Source organism: Rhamphochromis sp. 'chilingali', assembly GCF_963969265.1.
Source record: "Rhamphochromis sp. 'chilingali' genome assembly, chromosome: 11".
In the NCBI taxonomy this organism is placed as follows: domain Eukaryota; kingdom Metazoa; phylum Chordata; class Actinopteri; order Cichliformes; family Cichlidae; genus Rhamphochromis; species Rhamphochromis sp. 'chilingali'.
The window spans coordinates 15,186,760-15,203,494 of record NC_137938.1 but is presented as its reverse complement, the minus strand read 5'-3'; the positions used below and the strand labels follow the sequence as shown (position 1 = coordinate 15,203,494).

Below are 16,735 nucleotides of genomic sequence, written 5' to 3'. Positions count from 1 at the left end.
ATTTAAACCATAAGTTGTAAAATAATAATAATAATAGTAATAAATCGCAGCATGCAGTCCTGCTAAAGAAAAAAAAGGTGGAAGGAGAGACTTCCAATTGGCACTTGGAAATAAAAACTAGTTGGTTACTGGGATGGGAAATGGTCGTAATGGAGGGGCGGGTTATACCTGCTGATCGCCGCGGCTCTTGCTGCTTTCTCCTCGGCATAGTGACCGTCGCGTTCCACGGTGCTTCTCATGCAGGAATTACAAACAAATGGAGTCTTATCAGTTTTGAAAAATCATCCCGTTTTTCGGGGGAGGGGTGTTGTTGATCTCTGAGCTGAGAATGTCTCTTCAAACCGGCTGCTCTTTTTTGGATGTGATAGCTGGGTCGGCTTCAGCGAGACTGAGCTCAAAAATTACGAAGGGATTCGGCCAGCTCCTGACACCTTCACTTCCATTAAAAATCATCTTCCTTCATCTCTCTCGTGGCAGAGTACGAAAAGAAGCAACAAAAAAAAAAAACAGCACCTTAAAACCCAAGTTTTCGGTTCACTCCCTTTGGGGGAAAAACAAAAAAAATCCCCCTAATCTCCAGTGCTGTTTGGAGGGGGACGATAGTTTGCTGCGCCTTTTACGCACACCAAAACTAAAAAGAAAAAAGAAAAGAAAGAGATTTCTGGCGGTAACCAAACAAATAAGTCCCGAGTGCACACCTCTGATAAGTAATGTATCCTTGTGTTTCCTTCCGTTCTTTTGCCACAGACCTGAAAGAGAGAGAATGGGAAAGGAGAAGAGAGATAGACAGGCATTAGATGGGTTAATGTCAATCCCGTCACCACCACGCCACCTCAGCCCGGATCCAGCCTCACCAGTCCGGCGGAGACTTTTTTCCTCCCTCCCCTTCTGCCCTCTTTCTCTCCCACAGAAGGGGGAAAATAATTAAATAAAATAAATGGAGACGAGTAGGCTTTCTCTTGTACTTACGTTTTAAGAGTCGTGGAAATGATTTTCACCGCTCATCTGATCGCATGTTGGACAGAGTCGGGTTTTTTTTTGTTTTTGTTTTTTTTTGGAGGGTTGGTTGATGCGGTGGAGAGGATATCACTTGAGAGAGAGGGGAAACAAGACGCAGGCGCATCCAAGCTTCGCCAACAACAGATCAGATCGACATGGACTAAAATATTTGTCTCTTGAAAAAGCCAAAAAAAAAAACCAAGACGGGGGGCAAAAACTCCAGGGACTGATCCGCGGTCTCTCAAAAAAAAGAAAAAAATGGGAACGCGGCGGATCCAGAAGCTGTTTCAGACAGTCTCAACTGATAGACAGACGCATCGAGTGGCTTTTCCTGCTACATTTTTACTCCTCCCCTCTCCACAAGCGTCACCCCTGACAGAGGAGCCTACCTGTCAATCTTTTTAATTGTCTTGTTTTCCCCCCCCCTCTCTCTCTCTCTCTCTCTCTCCTTCTCCCTTTGCTTAAAAAAGAAGCCAAACCTCCGACAAAAGGATATGATCCTCTCAAAACTTACTGCGAGATCAGCTAACAAAACCAAACTTATCCCAATGCCTCTTGCAAACTATCAAAAACAACAAGGCTCACTACTTAAGTCTGAGCTTTTTGCAACCCAGGTGACATCTTAAGATCGCCTGGTAGTGACACGGCACGAGTTAGGGCACGACTCTTGCTCCCGCTGACGCTTTAATGTCCCCCAGTGCGCTCCGGCAGCTCTGTTAAGAATAGATCCTTCCAGAAAAATGACAGTCAGATGACAACAGACGATAACACAGCTGCATGGAAGGAGCAGGCAAAATAAATAAAGAAACAAATAATGGAATGAGATGAAAACAAGACACTTTCACAAATCGCCTGTGGGAGCTTTTTGGTTACAGGTGTAGTGTGGGCAGAAACATCTCCCTATGACGCTCAAAACATTTAGTATTAGGAAGAAAAGGGGGGAAAGGCGCCAGTCAAACGGGAGCGCAGTCGTAGTGCACGCTCGGACCGTGATTTTTGTTGTTATTTGTAGGTGTTGGGAAAAGATCCGATGGGTTGGCGTTCTTTTCGTGGGAGTGAAACGGCTGAGGATAGCCTGTGTGGGGAGACGAGGATTGATTTGTTTCACCTTAGTAGGAAGTAAGTGTTGTGTCCGGGAAGGGGAGGGACTCCCGACGACAAGTCTGAGGCGCTGCTGTGCTCCACGCTGGGGCTGCACCAGTGCAATGTTTTAATCCTAAACTCGATCCCCCGCTTGTTTGCTTTGCGTAAGAGTCACGCTACGACGCATCGCGCTTTTTTTCTCCCCCCCTGTTTTTTTTTATTTTTGGTCTAAAAGCTCGTTTGGCTCGGCTCAGCCTGGCCCGGGCCTGGCCTGCACGCCGTGCGTGTGCAGAGGGGAGGCTTGTGGTGCAGGCTAATGGCACCTGATCGACCTAATCACAGGCACGAGCACGCGTCAAGTTTGGTCGTGAACTTTGTCACATTTCGGAATCATGTCCAGGGCGCTGTTGGCGAGAAACGGCAGGAGAGCACTACCGCTAATCTACGGGGGGCGCAGAGGCACCGACACACTTTCAGGAGTTCATCTGGCTGCGAGGCGGTTCATCGTAGATATGTCCTACTCGGCGCACTTCATGGATTTTAAAGGATCCTCCATAGCGAGCAGTATGAAAAAGCTGGTAGTCACCAAGCTCAGCCCGAATTTCAGAGAGGCCGTTTCTACGCAAACCGTGGCCGTTCCGACACCCGGAGACGCGGACTTGCTGGTCAGAAATCGGTAAGTTAATTTTGGTGACGGTGGGAACACACGGACTCTGTTTTTCTGTCGGTCGGGAAAGCGTTAGGTGACCCGAAGCGTCTTCTTTCTTTTCTTTCTTTTTCTTTTTTTTAAAATGCCGATCTGTCAGGAGATTGTTGAGAAGTTATTAAACGGCTCCGCTTACCTCGAATCACCCATGTCCAGCACCTGCGATCACCCTCATCATTATCATCATCATCATCATCGCCACAAGATGGAAAAATACGTGAGGAATAAGCGCTGTACTGTAATTCCAAGTTCCGCCCTCTCTGCATTTGTCTATCAATCCATCTCGGCATCTCTCTCTCTCTTCTATCGCTCTCTCTCCCCTGCTCTCTCTCCCTCTCTCCCTCTCTCTCTCTCTCTCTGTCCTGTCTCTCTACGTCACCAACCTGCAAACAGAAAGTCATGGGGGGGCTCAGGCTGGCATCAAGAGATGGAGATGATGGAGAAGGCGATGGGAGTGCTACACGGCGCTGGAATTGCAGCATCATTTCTTTCATTCACAGCAGCAGAAGGCAGAGTGGATCCAGGAGTCTGTTGTACGGGCTCTGTTGTGCGTGAACAGAGTCGACATTATTACAGTAACAGATAAATGAAATTAAAGCCAAAAAACATACATTAATGCTTTTTTTTTTTTTAATAGTTGAATTTCTGCATAAATTTCTGATTCCACCTCACTCTGCTTTCAGGTTCCTACAACATTGCTGGCTGTGTGCGCCTTATGTAGTTTTTAATGTTAAGTCAGCTTTACATCAGTCCACCTCGTGGTTTACTGTTGTATTTACTGCCAATAAAATACAGTCCTCCCCGAGACTGAGTGTAAAACGTACAACATTAGGATCTTATTAGCTTGTAAGACAGTCGCTTGGTGCACCGAGACCCTTGACCGTCTGGGTCGTCTGTGTCGTCTGTGTCAGTGATGCATCACAGTCATGGGAAAATGTTTTAACTGACAGGGGAAAGTAAACCAGAGAACACTTTGTCCCGTTTTGCACGGTGTAAGAGAAATTTTAAAGGAATATAAAATACAGAAGATTGTGAGCGGTTTTTATTTAAAAAAAAAAAATCATAGCTGCAGTGAAAAGAAGAGACTGAGGTTTTTATATATATATATATATATATATATATATATATATATATATATATGGGGGATAGGTTAATTGAGTAATCCAAATTGTCACTAGGTGTGAATGTGAGTGTGAATGGTTGTCTGTCCCTATGTGTTAGCCCTGCGACAGACTGGCGACCTGTCCAGGGTGTACCCTGCCTTTCGCCCTATGACAGCTGGGATAGGCTCCAGCCCCCCCGCGACCCTGAAAAGGATAAGCGAATGGATGGATATATATATATATATATATATATATATATATATAGTAAATTTTAAAAATAAATGCGTGCAGACATTTTTTTTACATGTACTAAAACCCTTCACTTCCAAGAGTCCAGGTGTCCCTCAGCATCTTATCTGAGCCACATGTGCACAAAAATTTGGTCACGCACATGCAAAAGATAAAAGTCGTATAAAATTGCAAGATGTGAGTTTTTGTAGTTTTCTGGACTTTCATTAATTCTTGAGAGACATAAATAAGAGATTTATTTTTTATCCCCAAGTATAGCGTTTATCAATACACTGTATCTTATTTTGTAATTTCAGTGGAACCAGTGTCAAATTATTAGGCTTGCTATCATTTAACAGAGCATTTTGGCCAAACCTGTGTTACCTGTTTGAAAAGTTTTTCCAGGGCTTAGGCTTGCACAGACTGAGACTTTATTGTTACAGATCCCCTGCTAATTTGGAGTGTTATTTAAACTCAGACGCCTTGCTAGTTTATGCACATGCAAACAGTTTGTACCTTTTTTGATAATAAAATAATACGTCGATGCGAGGAAACTGATTCCATAGATGTGAAGAAGTCAAACCAAGGCGTTTTGTTATATCGTCGCCACCCATCTATAAACCACAGAAGCATTATCTGGGAGCTCAAAGTACACGTGTGACATGCACGGTAATGAGGCACACCGTGCGTGCCGCTCTAAAAGACAGTAAATGATTTATTTATACGTTCCTTTCTCACATATTTGTTTCCAGCATGTTACAAAAGTAAGATGAAAACAACCGTCTTCATGTTGAGGCAAGAAGCAGCTATCTGAATTTTTTTTTTTTTTTTAAGTGCAGTTTGTTGTGGGTGTCTCTGAAGACAATGAATCATGACATCATGCAATGCGTTTTGTGATACAAACCTTTCCCTGTCAGTGCAGGACTTTTCTTTCCGAGCAAAGAGAAGGAAAAGAGAAAAAATAACTCATTGCCAAAACAAACCAAAGTGTTTTGGCCCTGTGCGCGCCCATCTGCACAACAAGGAAGTTGACCTTCATACAGGATTTCAGGAAATATGTGCTTACGCTAATAACCGCATAAAACCCCGTTAACTGAAATGCAATGTTAATGTATCCATTTTGCTCAGCACATGCTGATGTAGCAGGTTTATTTCCCTAACTTTTAATCCTCAATTATTTTTCTCTTGTGTTTCAGTTTTGTGGGAATCAACGCCTCAGACATTAATTACTCAGCGGGCCGTTACGACCCTTCGGTGAAGCCTCCCTTTGATGCAGGTTTTGAGGGCATTGGGGAGGTTGTCGGCCTTGGCCTTAGCGCGAGCTCCCGCTACACCGTCGGGGATACTGTGGCCTACTTCGGCAGTGGCGCGTTTGCCGAGTACACGGTGGTCCCAGCCAAGGAAGCTGTGCCTGTTCCTGCGGTGAAGCCAGAGTTCCTCACCCTTTTGGTCAGCGGCGCCACGGCTTATATAGCCTTAAAACGTCTGGGCGACCTGGCTAAAGGTGAGACTGTCCTGGTCACGGCGGCCGCAGGAGGAACGGGACAGTTCGCTGTGCAGTTTGCCAAGCAGGCTGGTTGCCATGTCATTGGGACCTGCTCGACCAACGAGAAAGCCGGTTTCCTCAAATCCATCGGCTGCGACAGGCCGATCAACTACACCGCTGAAGACTTGGCTAAGACCCTGAGGAAAGAGTATCCACAAGGCATAGACGTGGTCTATGAGTCAGTCGGAGGGAGCGTCTTAGAGCTCGCAGTAAACAGTCTGGCCAATAAAGGCCGGCTGATAGTGATTGGCTTCATCTCAGGGTACCAGAGCGCTTCAGGGATCCCACCTTTCAAAGGAGGAACGCTACCAGTCAAGCTACTCCAGAAGTCGGCCAGCATTCGGGGTTTCTTCTTGCCCCACTTCTTAGGTGACTACAGGGAGGCTCTGAGTAGCATGATTCAGATGTTTGCCAAAGGGAAGCTAGTGTGTGAGGTGGATTGCGGTGATTTGGCAGAGGAGGGCAAATTTGTAGGCTTGGATGCGGTTTTCCGGGCAGTGGACTACATGTATGCAGGGAGAAACCTGGGCAAAGTCGTGGTGGAAGTGGCACCACCGTCTGTTAGTAATAGCAAGCTGTGATTTAACTGATTGTAGATGCACTTAAGAAATCATACTTAAAATTACAATGATTCAATCAGTAATATATATATATATATATATATGTATAGTTTAATGAAGGATTTTTAACCACGGAAAAGCTCTTTATTTTTGTAAAATGACTGATGATACAGCCCAGTAACTAAAAATAATGTCATGAATAAACATACAGCAACTTTGGAAAGTGCTTTGGGGTTGTTTTTGCTTTTTTATGTGCACATGCACTCAGTCATGAATATATTCAGCACAGAATTTAATATAAAATATTTAAAGTTTTAAATAAGTGTGTGCTAATCAAAAGTCACCATATATTGAAACTCAGAAACAAAAGCTAAGGTTTTTTTCACCTCCCCCACACCTTCCGTCCACCTCCGAAATCATGTTAGACCTGCTGCCATAATGCGCTTGCTTTTGGCGCTCTCGAGCACTTTATCATAAAACATTTATAGTAGATAGACTTCATTGTTTTTCTAATAGGGCCTTACATTGGTATGTGCTTGTCAAAAGTGAGTGCTGCTCCAGGTGTGCTTGGCATTTCATTGCCTGTTTGTGGCTGACAGAAACGGCATTCACACAATCAATCTTTTCATTCACATGCCCCGAAGCTGCACATAATAAAAAAAAATTAGTCCAGCTAACCAGGAGTTGGGCTAGAAAATGTCATTATTTTCTTCCACTGTGAGTAAAAAAAAAAAAAAATCACTCATAGTGAATGCTCTGCGATATGCCCTTTGACACATTTTTTTTTTCCATTTCCATTTTTTTGAATTTAATTTGGCTTTTTGAAACAACAAAGTCTTAAAAAATACCATTTAAAGTTTAATCACATTGCACTCATTTTTATAAAACCCAAAGATAAAACTTTAGTGTTTCTTTCAACTTTGAAAGCCTTATTGAGCTTAAAAAAAGTTTTCAGAGTCCCAACTTCAGCAGTGTACTGTTAAACCACTCCAAAAGCAGGAAATGGACAAGAGATGCTTATAACAGTCCGTGTTGGATTACTGCACTGTGTGTCATTTTAAACAAACACCTGTTCCTACCTGGCAGGGATGGCTGTAGTCTTCATGCACCGTGAACACGTTATTTCCTCATCCAGGTGGCTACTCAAAATATAACCCAGTGTGAAATACGTTACAGGTGTGACCCCAGCATGCAAAGCTGCTACCTTCACCAGACGGTGCAGGAAATCAGAAACACACCAGGCCAAGGCGGTTCTGAATCCGTAGTGGAGCAAGTCAGAACACCTCTCAAAGTCACTCACACGTACGCCACAGCCTGTGTCAGCAAGAGACACCGTAGGTATGTTTGTTGCTTTGAGTCAGGCCCGTAATGTCTTACGTGCACGGTTATTTTCAATTTTCCGAGTAGCTGTTAGGTTTTTTTAAAAAAAACAAAAACAACTATTTTTAGCTGCTTAAAAATATGTGTGCATGTTAATCATTGTTTCTGTTACAGTTGGAGTTGGATGACTCACGCTAGTCGATGCTTGCCATGTTTTTGTGTAGCTTGCTCTTACAAATTTAGGTTAAAAATTATTTACTTAAATCACGGATGTGACGTTTTTGCACTCATTTATTCAGTATTTAAAGCACCACATCTGTGATCTAAAGCCTCTCGGGTCAGAATAAAAACAATTTTTTACCCATGAAAGTTCAGCTTTGATTGCACAGTTTAAAAAAATGTTTTTAAAGATTTTTTATGGATATAATTAAAGCAGAAATGGAAGTACTGGGAATTGCATAGGCGTAAGTGACCAAGAGAGCAAACACACTTTAAATGACTGCCAGTCACCTCTTAACACCACTGCTTGCTCAGGAGTTAAAATGAAAAAAGAAAAGCAAGCTCTTACATGCCGGCCACACAAAAGGTGAGAGGAGTGATGATGCACGTGGGTGCGTAGACGAATTTAGCATGCGTCAGTACTCCTGTGCATCCATGTTGGACTATGAGGAGAAGGAGGAGGCCGGGTGTAGCATCTCTTCAATTAACAGGAGAGGCCCTGTCTCGCCGTCCTCCGGGGCCTACCTGTACCTCCACTGATTAGTGAGCAGTCACAGCCCCAATTAGAGAACACAGGAACCTGGAGAGACAACACTCTTTATTTAATTGGATTGTGTTGCAGTCCTAGGCTGCTAACTGGCATCGTATTGAAGCAACCTGGAACTGCAGAGTGTAAACAAGACATTAAAGATGGTGAAGGCCTTCTAGAAAAGTATTCACCGGCTGCTGTGAGGTGGTGAAAGAAAGGAGAAAAAAATCAAGAAATTAGAAATCATGCTAAGTGTCTCTCTCATTTTAGTTTTGTTGCTGCTCCTCAGAAGGGACAAACACTAACACACAAACTTAAATAGGTGATGTACATGGAAGGAATGAAGGGTAAACTTCATTTTCCCTTTAATGTGAATGCGGATGACATTGTAATGCATGCAATGCAAATGTAATATACTGATTATCGCAAGTATTATCAAACTGATTGCATAGGAATTTATAACATTGGAAAAAGTTGAATGTGTTGCCTCCATTGGATCGCCATCTATTCCCAGGAATTTACCTTGTGTACTAGCTACTGTGTAGCATTTCAGATGGCATAAGATTGTAGTTTTATTTTACATTTACTACAACAGCTACTATGTAACATTTAAGGAGAAAACATTCAGAAATAACAAGCTGAATCCATGAAAATTAAGCACACTGAGGGCTATTTTTGCTACTACAGTCATATTTACTCTGGTGTGACTTTTAAAAGTTGACTTCTTTAAGCTAATGGCAGAGAACCAAATATAGTCTTTAGTGTATAACACTGTGCACTCAGTCTGCTTATGTTATATTTCCTCGCTATTTGTGCTTTACTTTGATGCAGCAATTATGGAGTAATTGTCACTTGTGACCATGGTGGCCACGAGCTCAATAAAGTTAAATGTACTCTACGTTTGAAATAAAAATGTTCAGTCGTTGCTTCTTTTTTCCACCTTTACATTAATTAGCGGTGATCACAACTTTTTTTGTAGCTCTCAAGTCCACTTTAATTTGCCATCCAAGACAACAGCGCGGTGCCGGATTTTATTGTTGTACGCTGACATTCAGGGTAGGAAAATTCTCAAAGGTCTCCCTCTTGTTCCTTTTTTTCCCTGCTAAATCCTCTTTTTTTTCACAGTTTCTTCTTGCTGGAATATGTGGCACATAACAAAGACATCACCCTCTTTAGTGTGGGATGGTAGTCTACCTCCAGGCACCTAAGGGACACTGGCTGGCTGCTCGGTGCTGCCAGGATCTAGACAGTCCAGTTTCTTTCTTTGCAAGTCAGTCAGGCCCTCTCAACTCCCCAACTCCCTGAGCCCCCATCACTCCTACCTCCGCCTAATTACCAAACCTAAAACCCCACTCAACTAATTAGCCACAGCAGACCCAGGAACTGTGAGTAAAGGTAAAGAGATGGCTTCATTCAAGTGTGTGTGTGTGTCGGTGTGTGTGGTGGGGGGGTATGTGTTAAAGAGAGGGAGAGTGAAAAGAAAAGACAAGAGGAAAGGGAAATGGAATATTCAAGTCTCCTTTAGCGAGCACGTCTCTACAGCCAATTAAAGTCATTTATTTTAACTCTTTGCAAAACCTGTGAGTTGTGCATGACAGCATGACAGGGGGGATGTGTTTGTGGCTGTGCGCATGTGTCTCAGGATATGTAGCCATGCACGCATCCGCGCCTAGCCTCGCACACAGACCCACAAGCGTCCACACACGTCTCAGTATGGCTGGCAGTCTGTCGGCTTCTCTGTCTATCAGCGGAGGGAGAGCTCAGTGGGACATAAATTACAATATGCAGCAGAACCACTTGTGTAAGTCTCAATGAAGGGGAGGAATAACTTTCTTAATCAAGTTCCCGTGATTAATTGTAATAAAGGTGTCATCCGTAAATGTGTCCTCCTGATTGAGTAATTCGGGGCCGGAGACAGTAAGCACATCCCTGGTGATTGGGGGGGCTGGACAAAGTGTGGAGGAGGGAGAGGGGGAAGGTTTGTGGAGGACATAGTGAGACACAAATAGCTCCTGGGCACACTGGCAGCCTTCGCACAACTGACAGTTATGAAATACAATTATCAGTGTGATCTGCTTAAGAATTCATCAGCAGCTTCACCGGCCAATAAAGACGTTCAGAGAGAGAGAGAGAGAGAGCAAGGGAGGAGCAGTGACACAAGAGGAGAGAAGGCCCCACTGATTAAATGAGGTTTTTATTTTGTCCAACAGATTGTTCACATTATGTTACACTATTGTGAAAGGATTATCTGCAGCCTTCTTCCCGCTCTAAGAATTCCCCATTTTGTACCATATTATCCATTTAACCTCTGTTCCAAACAACTGCATTTAATAAGGATAATCTTTTTTGTGTATGGTCACTATGATTCAGTGGTTTCCATGCCAAACCCTCCCTGAAAAAATAAATAAAAAAAATAAGCTTATGGGTTTTAGATGATAAATGAGGTGACATTTTAACTGTGGCTTGTTAATACGGAACAATGTCTTCTAATGACCAAAAGTTACACTTGGCATATATCAGCCGAAGAGTTCCTGTTCATTTGAATATTTCTGAAATCTTTGAAAAGTGACTTTTTTAAATATCCTAGAATGAAATGAACAAACAAAAGTCTGCCGAGAAAAAAAAAACTACGAATTCTTTCTTTTTTGTACTAGAAGTTTTTCAACAATCACTGAGATTCTGATCTTTGATTTGGGAACTGCTGGTTTATGTTTCAATAGCTATAAACATATAACTTTATGTCAAAGATACTGTATAATACCATACAAAAATAAGTGCACCTGAGAGGTTTAGATTCTTATAAATCACCCAATATTATATATTCCACAGCTCTCACAAGAATCACCTTGAAGTCTCTTTAGTGATGAGAATAAAGCTTTTGCTACAGTCCAGGTAGCACAAGAGAGAAAGGAAACCCTCTTTAAAGGTTTTAAGAATCCGACATAATAAAAATAATCTTAGCAGGTCTTAAAATGAGGTAAATACAAACTTTGATTAACTACAAAAAAATTATATTGCAGAATTCTTTATTTAACACAAAGTAAGCCAAAAGGCAGAAGCAGTGCGTTAAAAAAAAAAAAGTGCAAACTTAAGTAGCAACCTGGTGGTGATAATCAAATACTTGATACTTGATTAACTGATTGTTAGAAAGTGTGAGTACCTGCATAAGAGTAGAGGTTTTGGTAGTTTGCTGCAGCATTCAGGTGTGTTAACGTAGTACCGAGGAAGAAATACATCAGCAATGATGTTAGAGAACTAATTGTTGCAGCCCAGCAGTTCATGAAGGGTTATAAGGGAATTTTCAAACATTTTGAAGTTCATCATTCTTCAGTAAAAAACATTTTTCACAAGAGCAAAACATTCGAGACACTTGCCAATCTTCCCAGCAAATTCACCCCTAGGTCAGACTGTACAATGAGAAAGTGCAAAAAACCCAAGAGCAACACCTCTGACTGAAGACCTCGGTCAGCAAATGCAAAAGTTCATGTTAGAGGAATTAGAAAAAGACTGAAAAAGTGCAGCTTGTTTGGAAAGGTTGAGGAAAGAGAAAGCTTTTGTATCCCTAAAAAAAGGAAGATGGTAGCACAGCTTAGTTATGAATACCCACAAGATATGTTAGACAACGTCCTTTGGACAAATGAGACAAAAGAAGAGATGTTTGGCCATAATTTACAACCAAACGCAACATATCAGCACAAACACCTCATAGCAGCTGTCCAGCACAGTGGTGGCGGAGTGATGATTTGAAGTGTTACAGCATGCAGCAAAAGGGGCAAAGAGTTAACACCCACCAACACAGGAGGAAACTGGTAGAAATGGAGAGACACAAAGACGGGGCACAAAGACTGAAAAAACGACAGGACTATAAATACACAAAAACAAAATGAAAACAAGATCCAGACCCATAATGAAAACCCCAAACCATGTCAGAGCGTCCTGCAAAACATGGCACAAACTCCACACACTGAGCCCTTATCTCAAAATCGTCTGTGTGTAGTTACATGAAGAGACTTTGAGACATCCTAAATCCACATAAGAGCTGTTGCAAGTTCTCCCAGAGGATTCCAGCAACGTACCTGCCAAAAGCCTCGAAACACCAGGTAGAATCATTTAAAAGGCAGAAACACTGAACTGATTTAGATGATTTCCATTTACTGCGCTTTGTGAGGTTCAATTCACATAATTCACGCTAAAATGTTTATATCATAAACTAGACGTGCACAAATATTTTACACAAAGCTTTGCCTGAACTGAACATTTTTGCCTAAATAAAGAGCACCGAGTTGGACAACCAAAAGCTTTTAGATCAAGCATGGTAACCAAGGTAACTTTTGACAAATGATAATTGTGTGCTAGTGGTCAAGTTCAAGAGCAACTCAAAAAAAAGCACACATTTTTAACAATGATGATTTAATACTAAAAAAAAACATTGGAACAGTTTTAATTTATAACCATCATAACAGTGTAATAAAACATTATTCTAACACACTGTGCCACCTTTAAACATAGTGCATAAAAGATCAAAACGGGCACTAATGTTTCTATTTGACAGATAAAATCACACTCGGTAACATTCATCATGTATTTCTGCCTACATTGACCCTTCGGGGCATCTTTTGTGGCCTCAGGAGGGGAGTGAGGGTCCCTCGCTGGGTCTGTTCAGATGTAGATATACATTCAGGTGAAAGGCAAGGGCGCTATTCACCACCGCAGGATTAATGGCAACATCGTCACCAGGCTGACCAACCCCACATTTCTATTGGCTGGATAAAGAGGAAAAGAAAAGATGGCGGTGGGAACAAGGGGAAATATGAACACCCTGTCGGTGTGATGACGGACAGGTCCTCAGCTCAGCTCCCCCAGGTCCCTCCCCGTCCTCATTCTTTACTGGCCCGAGTTGGCTAGTGAGGCAGCATCTCTGCGGCCAAGGACACAAGGGTGTCAGCGATGCGTCTGGGTAACATCGTTCATCAGGGCGCATCGGTAATGGGTAGCTCTCTGTGACAGTGGTCATCAGGACACAAAAGCAAAAGGGCCTATAAACATCACATGACAGATGGCTGGGAGGACAGCTTTGGACAGGGAGGGAGGGATGGAGAGCGAGAGATAAAGTGAGCTAGAGGTAGAAGGACAGAGCTGGAAGAGAGATCTCAGGCTGGATTGTTAAGTCTTAGGAAAAGTCTCAAGTGCTGGATGGTTTATGAATGCCCATGTTCAATGTCAGCTGTGAAGGGAAAAACTAGAACCCACCGGGGAAATGCTTCGCAGCTGACGTCCGACAAAAAGCCATCAAATGAGCAAAGTCGGTGCAAAATAGCCCAGTGAAATAGTTGATCTGCAGAAATGAATGCAAATTATTTTGTCTCATTGCAGTGAAAACACCAGTTTTTAACATTTGTAATACATCTGAAATGCTGTTCTGCTGTTTTTTATGCAAAGTTTAATTTTAAGAGTTTGTATTTTCCTTTCTTTTCTTTTTTTAGTCTCCTGGTTAGTTTAACTCTATTTCAGTCATGACTTTGGCCAATTAGTGCAGTGAAACACCTTCATCATGGTGGGTGCGGTCTAAGAAAACAGATAAACGGCAAGTCCAATATGAAAGATGTGCAAGCTTAAAAGCCTAACAGTGAAAGAATTGTTTTTTTTTTTTTAAACTGTGCTTGGAAAGTAAGAATGAGACTTTCAGGGCGATGCAAGAGGACTTCACCAAAAGGACGTTTAGCACAATTTTCACTTTGAAAAGTTTGATAGATAAGTGCCCCCCACTGGAAGAGATGCTGAAGGAGGAAGATGTTTTTCAAGAAATTACAGTCTTAAGCAGTCTGAGGCGGAGTGAAAGTTAAGGAATAATTATGGAGGTGATAGCAATGACAGAAAGCGAGAAACAGGTTGTGTGAAAATGAGGTGAGGCGAAGGTGTCGAGGGCTGTCACAGAACTGACTGCAGAACCTGTTGTAGGTCCCTGTAGAGGGAAGGCAATTGTTGTGTTAGCAACACCTTTGTCACCTCGGGATGTATACTTTGTCTCTGCGTGTTTACAGGGACATCAAATCCCAAATGTGAAGTATCGTCTTCAAAACAGAGGGAAGTGCAGCTCTCTGTCCTCCATAGCGACGCCGCGGGCCATGCTACGTCTTTTTCTTTGTTTTGTGGAAACAGCCTTGCCCGTCCATTAATCGTCATCCATCCATCCTGCGCACCTGTATATAAAAGGGAAATTAGAATATCCATCACTTGAGCGAAACGTCACCGTGATTGATGGGTTAGTCACAGGATCCCCTCCGTTTCCTCCTCAAGTCTGTGTTTCAGCAGTGAGAAGTGAACATTATCTAGCGCCATGATCAGATTTAGTCCACACATTTCCATCTAGGAGAGCATTTTTGAGCGGATGATACACAATCCACGCGAGGAGGCAGCCAGCAGAAGGTTTATGGAAATCTAATATCATAAGGCTTTTTGGTTTGTTAGACTTGTTATTCGTGGAGTGGGCTGGTGACACTTTTGATGTAACAGTATAAGACAATGTAACGAGGCAGAATCTCATTTTGTTGAAGTGTTTCTGTCAAACTATGGTCTGAAGGATGATGGGGAAAATCTGTGCAAACAGGTTTTGAGTGGGGTGTGCTAAGACTAAAATACCAACTGTTCTCAGAGAGAAGCCTTTGGTAAATAACAGGAAACATCCTCTGAGAAGGCGATATGAATGCCAGGGAGTGTGGAATCCATATTTGCCTTTTTTTTAACGTAAAGTAAAAAGCAAATGGTTAAAAAAAAAAGCATAAATAGATGGGGCAAACAGATGATGGGAATGTAACTTGGAACTGAGATGGAAACTGCTTCTTGTCATAATCATCTGCTGTCAATCCAGAAACATCGTTTAAAAATCCATCCCGGTCAAGTTTATGTCTCCTTCTTTGTCTGATTCCCCCCTGTTTGTGTGTGTGCGCGTGTGTGTGCTTTGACGAGGTGGAGACAGGAGCCCTAACGCTGCAGGATGGAGAAAGGTGAACAGGAAACAGAAGGTGCCCATGGAGGAGGTATATGACATCTGTCAGGATCCAGGGTGGGCGGGGGATTCAGCGCCCCCCTTCTGCCGGCCGAGGGTCACCCATCGCACTGCAGTCGCTGAAGTTGTCACGACACCGTGACACTTCCTTGGCAATGGTGGCTGAGAGCCGGACAGCCCTCGGACGTTCAAGACACACACATATTTTTGAGTAAATTTGTCTGAGGGGAGTGGGGGGCATTTTGTATGAGCTGTTTGTTCCTTCTCTGTACAGAAATGTCAGCGTCTTGCTTATTGTTTCCTCTTTCTTTTTTTCCCCCCTTCCCCTCTCTCTTCAGGGTCCTGGACAGAGGAAGGTCAGCTGACATGGCAAGGTCGACAAACAAACAAACAGAAGGAATTAAAATGGAGAAAAACAGGGCAGATGAAATGTGGCGGTGTTTTTTTTTTTGTTTGTGTTTTTTTTTATCTGTGTGAGGGCTGATGGCTTGTAGCAGCCATTACTCTCTGTTGTGTCCTCTGCCCCCCATTGGTTGCAACAACACCGCCTGGCACTGCTGCCAGTGTCACGTCATCTCATACTTCTGCTTAACTACACGGACAACAAGGGCCACTTCACACCAGGATCAGTTTACTATTTCTCAGGCAGCCGTGTTTGCTCAAGGTGGCAAAGGTCATTCACAGTGGATTTGATAAAAATAATTTTCCTCAGCCAGCATGAGTTCAAATTAGATTTTATCCCTTTTTTTTCTCCTCGCCCTCTCTCTATATGAAGGGGAAAACAAAGGAAGTATACCCGCAAAAGTCCACTCAAACGCTTCGCAGAAGCCTGGACCCAGACCTCTAGCTCGCTGCCAAATATCTGATTTCTTCATGAAATGGCAATTCAGTCTGATTATCTCATCAGGCTAATTGGAGCATCTTAATGTTCTGTCTACACTGATGATGTCTAGCTACCCTCGCTTTTACAGCATTTATCACACAAACCAAATGACAAATACGTTGACCTCATGATTAGCTCGGCTGGTCCACAAACGGACAGTTTATAAAGAGAGATTTGTTTGTTTGGTTGAAAATCCTTTTAGAGTGAAAGATGAGAAATATGGATAAATTATAACTCTGAACTGAGCTTTAAGTCCTAAATTCATTCACATTTAATCTATATAGTGCAGGAAACTGTGCTGTAGGTACATGTTAGGCCAGTTTTAAACCATAAACAATTTTGTAGCCCTCTTGAGTGGCAGTCTTGTGAAAAGATGAAAGGATGTTGTTATAGATCATGATTTGAAAGTAAAGCCTTGCCTAGAATTGTTCTTTGCCAGCGATTGTGCAGAGTGCAAAGCACGAAGTCGAGTGAGTTCAGACTCAAGTGCAAGCATCAAAGTTTTCCTGGTGCTAAATTAATTTCCAGCTCGCGCCTACAGATGACAAAGAAT

The 16,735-nt window shown here is 42.7% G+C and overlaps 2 protein-coding genes across 5 annotated transcripts in view; one reads left to right on the top strand and one right to left on the bottom strand.

Moving 5' to 3' along the window:
- LOC308404979 (teashirt homolog 1-like) overlaps nt 1-3,902 on the bottom strand; it is a 37,011-nt gene extending 33,109 nt beyond the window's left edge. For 2 of the 3 annotated variants that reach the window (XR_013973243.1, XM_080895329.1), the window contains exons 1-2: nt 970-1,364; nt 169-749 (exon numbers count right to left, since the gene is read on the bottom strand). Coding sequence is in view for 2 of the 3 variants with exons in the window: in XM_080895329.1 (XP_080751455.1) it covers nt 169-208 (40 nt within the window). In the remaining variant the exon portion in view is untranslated. Of the gene's footprint in view, nt 1-168; nt 750-969; nt 1,365-2,924 lie in introns of those variants that run through there. The other variant, XM_080895330.1, reaches the window with a different exon arrangement.
- On the top strand, nt 2,147-9,187 carry LOC308404980 (prostaglandin reductase-3-like). 2 transcript variants are annotated; one of them, XM_080895332.1, is made up of 3 exons: nt 2,147-2,758; nt 5,316-6,229; nt 7,402-9,187. In XM_080895332.1, the coding sequence occupies exons 1-3, from the start codon at nt 2,475-2,477 to the stop codon at nt 7,488-7,490; spliced, it is 1,287 nt and encodes a 428-aa protein (XP_080751458.1). In that variant the 5' UTR covers nt 2,147-2,474; the 3' UTR covers nt 7,491-9,187. The 2 variants fall into 2 exon arrangements, with proteins under 2 accessions (XP_080751458.1, XP_080751457.1); XM_080895331.1 differs by lacking the exon at nt 7,402-9,187 and having other exon boundaries at nt 2,148-2,758; nt 5,316-6,451.
- The last annotated feature ends 7,548 nt before the right edge of the window (nt 9,188-16,735 follow it).